The sequence below is a fragment of the Myotis brandtii genome, unplaced genomic scaffold, assembly GCF_000412655.1.
Source record: "Myotis brandtii unplaced genomic scaffold, ASM41265v1 scaffold1774, whole genome shotgun sequence".
Lineage (NCBI taxonomy): Eukaryota > Metazoa > Chordata > Mammalia > Chiroptera > Vespertilionidae > Myotis > Myotis brandtii.
Window position 1 is genome coordinate 1 of NW_005356575.1, and position 6,015 is coordinate 6,015.

At 53.3% G+C, this 6,015-nt stretch overlaps 1 protein-coding gene across 1 annotated transcript; it reads left to right on the forward strand.

The window, feature by feature from the left end:
- The first annotated feature begins 668 nt into the window (after positions 1-668).
- LOC106725618 (PRAME family member 8-like) lies at positions 669-2,333 on the forward strand. Its single transcript, XM_014537369.1, has 2 exons — positions 669-1,250; positions 1,710-2,333. The coding sequence occupies exons 1-2, from the start codon at positions 789-791 to the stop codon at positions 2,331-2,333; spliced, it is 1,086 nt and encodes a 361-aa protein (XP_014392855.1). The 5' UTR covers positions 669-788.
- The last annotated feature ends 3,682 nt before the right edge of the window (positions 2,334-6,015 follow it).

Here is a 6,015-nt window from a genome sequence, read left to right on the forward strand (position 1 = left end):
CAGACAGAAACTCCCGGATTGGAGAGGGTGCAGGTCGAGCTGAGGGACCCCCCACACCCTAAGTGCACAAATGTTGTGTACCGGGCCTCTAGTTTCATATAAAAGGAATCATATACTTGGAGCCTTTGGTGTCTGGCTTCTTTCACTTAGTATGATGTTTCAAGATGCATCCATGTCGTAGCATGTGTCAGTGCTTCATTCCCTTTTACGTACTAACTAGTGTCCTGGTGCACGGATTTGTGCACATTAAAAGGAATTAATTAGAAGAAATATTTTAATATCGCTATTTGCGTCTTGCTAATGAAAAGAAAAAAGGATTCTACCGAGTCTCCTATCTACCCACTCCAGGACTTCTGTGAGGATCAAATGAGATGAGGCACGGGAAAACGCTTCACAGACATTTGGTTAAACTGTAAAATGTTGACCCATTACACCCTTTACTCTCTCACACCAAGTATGATAGCTATGGGCCTTTGGAAGGAATCAATGAGCCAGTCTTCAACCTTGCCCCTCCCTAACTTTCTCTTTCCTAAATGGATATCTGGGTCAATCAATTAATAGGGAGGAACACATAAATCCCATTAGGATTATGGGGTTTAGACCAGGGGTTCTGATTGGATGTTAGCATTTGGGAAGGTGTATAAAAACCTCAGGCACCAGAGGAGAGATTCAGAGTCCTCCACCTCTGCAGTCAGTTCCGTGGTTCTCCACCAGGTCTGAGATCTGAGCCCCAGCCAACCCGGTCACAGCAGACGTTTCTGCAGGATTCCTTTCTGAGCACCTTGAAGATGAGCATCCAGACGCCACCCACACTCCTGGTGCTGGCAGCAAAGCGCCTGCTGAGGGACCAGGCCTCGGCCATTGCCGCTCTGGAGTACCTGCCCGCCGAGCTCTTCCCGTACCTGTTCGCCATGGCCTACCGTGGTGGAGGCCACCCCCAGCTACTGAAGGCATTGGCCCAAGCCTGGCCCTTCACTGTCCTCCCTCTGGGGTTCCTGATGCAGCGTCCCCCTGATCATGCCCCAAAGAGGGCCGCGGACTTTGAAGCCGTGTTTGAAGCGCTTGACGTTCTGCTTTTCCAGGAGGTTCGGCCCAGGAGGTGCAAACTGCGGGTGCTGGATTTAAGGAACACGGGTGCCAACTTCTGGGATATGTGGCTTGGAGTCAGCACCGAGAATTGCTCACCGACAGGACCAGTGACTGTGCATAGCTCCAGCCCCAACATGGAGCATCCCCTGGCTCCCTTGGAGGTGTTCCTAGACCTTAACTTCAATGAAAGGGACCGGGATAAGTTTTCCATGCACATCATCCAATGGGCCCAGCAGAGGGAAGGGTTGCTACACCTGTGCTGCAAGGCAGTGAGGATTTCTGGGGTGCCCTTCCAGAGGGTCAGGAGGGTCCTGGATGGGGTGCAGCTGGACTGCATCCAGGAGGTGGAAGTGCACTGCACCTAGGACCTGCCCACCCTGGGGACATTTGCTCTCTACCTGGGTCAGATGAGTAACCTGCAGAGACTCTCTCTCCCCCACATCCAATTGTTGGCTGAGGAGGATGAGGACGAAGAGCAGGAGGAGGAGGGCGAGGAAGAAGAACAACAGGAAGAGGAGCAGGAGTGGGAGGACGAAGGGGAGTTGGAGTGGGAGGAGGCAGAGGAGCAGGAGGTGGAAAGGCAGGAGGAGCAGCGGCCCTTTTCCCAGTTCCTCTCTCAGATGCTCAGGCTGCGGCACCTCCGGGAGCTCGACATGCGTTCTCCCTCCTTCCTCCGAGGCCGTCTGGACCAGATGCTCAGGTGCCTGCAGACTCCCTTGGACAAACTCTCCATAACACTTTGCCAGCGGCTGACGCATTCAGACCTGACACACCTGTTCCAGTGCCCGAACCTCAGGCAGCTGAAGATCCTGGATCTATTTGGCCTCAGCCTTGCGGATTTCAGTCCCGAGCCCCTGCGAGCTCTGCTGGAGGCAGTGGCACCCACCCTCCAGGACCCGGGTCTGGATAACTGTGGGATGGCGGGCTCCCAAGTCGAGGCCATCCTGCCTGCCCTGAGCCGCTGCCACCAGCTCAGCCTCTTCTCCATCTCTATAAACAACTTCCCCGTGGCCACCGTGGAGAAGCTGCTGCGCCACACAACCGGGCTGCGCAGTTTACAGCTCGAGCTGTACCCCGTTCCCCTGGAGTGTTACAGGACCCGGGGGACTGTGGACCAGGAGAGAGTTGCCCTGATCCAGGCTGAGCTCACGGGGATACTGAGGGAGTTAGGACGACCCAGGAGAATCCTGCTTGCCACCAAGCACTGTAGACATAGGGAGTTTTATCACGTGGCATTTTCATGACGTGGAGCCCGTGATGTGCCCCTGTAGTGACCCTGCTCACCAGGTGCACCTAACAAGGGCTTCCTTCTAGGCCCCTGGAAGCTAAAACCTCGGACTGGGGTGCAGTATGCAGGGGCCACTCACGTTTCAGGTTCATGCTCAGTGTGAATGGGGAAAGGGAGGGACCCAGCTCGGGTACAGGATTGCAGGGGCAAAGGTTGGGGAGTTTGAGGGACCGCAAAGGCAAAGTGTCCTACAATCAGAAACATGCATCTGATTTGCTTGAGGAGGGCTGGGGGGGATTTGGGAAGGTGCATCTGTGGGAGTTAATCCTGGGGTGGATGGTTATAAAGGAATGTTCAGAAATAAAGACAATTTCAAAGGCAAAAAAACTGTAAAATGTTTGCACCTGGCTATAAAGCAAGTGGGGTTCCTGGGCTGAAGAAACTCCAAGGGGGCTAGTCGCTAGGTAGAAGAAGCAGGGCGTTGCTATGGGACGTCATTACTCATGTCATTACTCGGCACCCACAGCCACCATTTCCGGACTGGGCTGGGCTGGGCACCGAATTTGGTGCCATGGGGTCTTGGCAGCGTTGGCTGCGATTTGGTGGGGTGTCACCCGGGGTGGTGGCAGGGCCTGTGTCCCACGTGGGGGAAGCTGAGTGTTGGTTTGTCGGTGCCAGGTCCGTGGTGCCATTTATTTTACTAGTAAACGGCCAGTGCGCGTCATGGCAGCTCCTGCATTGAGCGTCTGCCCCCTGGTAGTCAGTGCACATCATAGCTACTGGTTGGATGGACAGACACTTAGCCTTTTATATATATAGACGAGTAGCCCGGTGCACAAAAATTTGTGCACTCGGGGGTGAGGAGTGGGGCCAGACCCCTCAGCCCGACCTGCACCCTCTGTCATGTTCCGGGATCCCGGCCACTCCTGGCCTAGGCACAGGCCTACAGGCTTGGGGCGGCCTGGCTCCCGAGGCTTCATTTTATCAAGAGAACAAAGTCGGCATTAGTTACAGCCCTCACAGAACCCAGTACACTGCATCTGTGCATACAACTGTCTCATTCATGTGCCTGCTTCGCCCTACTGAATTACTAACATCTTGAGGACATTGCTCCATCTTATCATGCTTCAACTTCAGTGCCTGCCCTGGTGCCAGGGACCTGAGAGGGTTTGCTGAGTGAGTGAGTGAGAGAGTGAGTGAGTGAATAATGAGTGAGTGAATGAGTGAACGAGCAAACAGCTATAGGGCCGTAACTTCTGCGGCATTGCCATAACAACGCGGCCGAAGTTCCCGCCCCACTCCTGCTGCCTGAAGCCCACCCCTGGAAAGTTCCCACCCTGCTCCCAGTGGCCCTGAGCCCCTCTTCTGGCTGCATACTGAATTTCTAACATCTTGAGGACATAGCTCCGTCTTATCCTGCTTCAACTTCAGTGCCTGCCCTGGTGCCAGGGACCTGAGAGGGTTTGCTGAGTGAGTGAGTGAGTGAGTGAGTGAGTGAATGAGTGAATGAATGAGCAAGTAAGTGAATGAACAAGCAGCTAAGGGGGGGAATGCGTTGCCATGGCAACACGGCAGAAGTTCCGGCCTCGCTCCTGGCTCCCTGAAGCCCACCCTGGGAAAGTTTCCCCCTGTTCCCAGCGGCCTGGGGCCCCTCTCCTGGCTGCATACTGAATTACTAACATCTTGAGGACATAGCTCTGTCTTATCCTGCTTCAACTTCAGTGCCTGGCCTGGTGCCAGGGACCTGAGAGGGTTTGCTGAGTGAGTGAATAATGAGTGAGTAAGTGAATGAATGAGCGAGTAAGTGAATGAGCAAGCAGCTACCGGCAGGGATAGTTAGCACTCTGCTATGGGCTGCCTGAGGCAAACCCCGGGAAGTTTACACCCTGCTCCCAGCGGCCCCACTCCCCTCTCCCGGCTGCATAGTTCTCCCAAGGCAAAGGCGCCGGGTGTGCGGGTGTGCGGGTGTGCGTTTTGGCAGATCGGTGCATTAGCACCTGTCAGCAGATGGGTGCATTAGCACCTGTCAGGCGGGGATTCCCCCCTCCAGGGCTGTTTGTGGGCGTGGCCAGTGGCAGATTGGTGCATTAGCACCCGCCAGCCTCGGATCCCCTCCTCCCCTCCTCGGGATGGACGTTTGTGGGTGTGGCTGGTGGGGGATCAGGGGGTTAGCACTGGTCAGCCGGGGATCCTTGCTGGAAGGCCGTTTGTGGGCATAGCCGGTGGCCAATTGCTGGAGTCCTGCTGCCAGCCCTGGGTCTGTTTTCATACTGGCCGCCTGAAGACCGGGTCGCAAATACCAGGCCCAGATGCCAGAGGGGCAGGCTCCAGCCTCGGATCCCCTTGGGATGGACGTTTGTGGGTGTGGCTGGTGGCGGATCAGTGCAGTTAGCACCGGTCAGCCAGGGATCCTCCCTGGAGGGCCGTTTGTGGGCGTGGCCAGTGGCAGATCGCTGCATTAGCACCGATCAGCCTCCCCACTGGAGGGCTGTTTGTGGGTGTGGCCGGTGGCCGATCGCTGCGGTCCCACTGCCAGCCCTGGGTCTGTTTTCATACCTGCTGCCTGCAGACCGGGTCGAAAATAGCAGGCCTGGATGGCAGCGGGGCAGGCGGGATGGCGCTGTCCCGCCCTGCCTGTAGTATGCAAATTAGCCGCCATCTTAGTTGGCAGTAAATTTGCATATCGCCCTGATTAGCCTATGGGAAGGGTAGCAAAGTTACGGTTAATTACCATGTTTGTCTATTATTAGATAGGATAGTACTCCACTGTTGCCGTAGCCAGTTGCTCAATGGTTAGAACGTCGGCCCATAGATCAGGGAGGATTCCACTCCCATCAAGGGTGTGCGGGAGGGAACCAATTGAAGTTTCTCTCTCTGTATCTCCCCCTCCCTTCCACTCTCTCTAAAAATCAATGGGAAAAATATTCAGGTGAGTATTAACAACAACAAAAAATATTTTACTTGTAAATATACCAGATTGTTTATCTGTTTACCAATTCATGGGCATTTGGGTGGTTCCCACTTTTTAGTTATTGTGAATAATGCTTCTGTGGTCATTTGTGCACAAGCATGTGGACATATGTTATTTCTCTTGGATATACACATACTTAGAAGTGGAACTGTTAGGACATATGGTAAGTTTATGTTTAACTTCTTTTTTTATGTTTAACTTTTAAGAAACTGCCAGACTACTTTTCATTTCCACCAGTGGCATGTGAGAGTTCCTTTTCCTCAGAAATCTGGAAAGCACTTGGATTCTTTGTTGTTCTGATTATAGTTATCCTAGTGGGTGTGAAACGTCTTGTTGTGGTTTTGAGTTGTGTTTCTCTGATGATTAAGGTATTGAGCATCTCTTCAAGGGTGTGTCTGGTTTATTGGCCCCTCCTTTTGTTTTGAGCAAGAATATGTTAACCGCCCTGGCCAGTTTGGCTCAGTGGATAGAGCGTCGGCCTGTGGACTCAAGGGTCCCAGGTTCGATTCCGGTCAAGGGCATGTACCTTGGTTGCGGGCACATCCCCAGTGGGGAGTGTGCAGGAGGTGGCTGATCGATGTTTCTCTCTCATCGATGTTTCTAACTCTCTGTCTCTCTCCCTTCCTCTCTGTAAAAATTCAATAAAATATATTTTTAAAAAAGAATCTGTTAACCATTCTATTGTTTTTAATGTTAAATACCATGGGACAGTAGTGTAAGGATAAAA

Excerpts from the sequence above, each read along its gene's own strand:
- LOC106725618 (XM_014537369.1), top strand. The coding sequence starts at position 789 with ATGAGCATCCAGACGCCACCCACACTCCTGGTGCTGGCAGCAAAGCGC. Across the intron at positions 1,251-1,709 it reads ATCCCCTGGCTCCCTTGGAG|ATGCTCAGGCTGCGGCACCT; the intron begins GTGTTCCTAGAC and ends TTCCTCTCTCAG.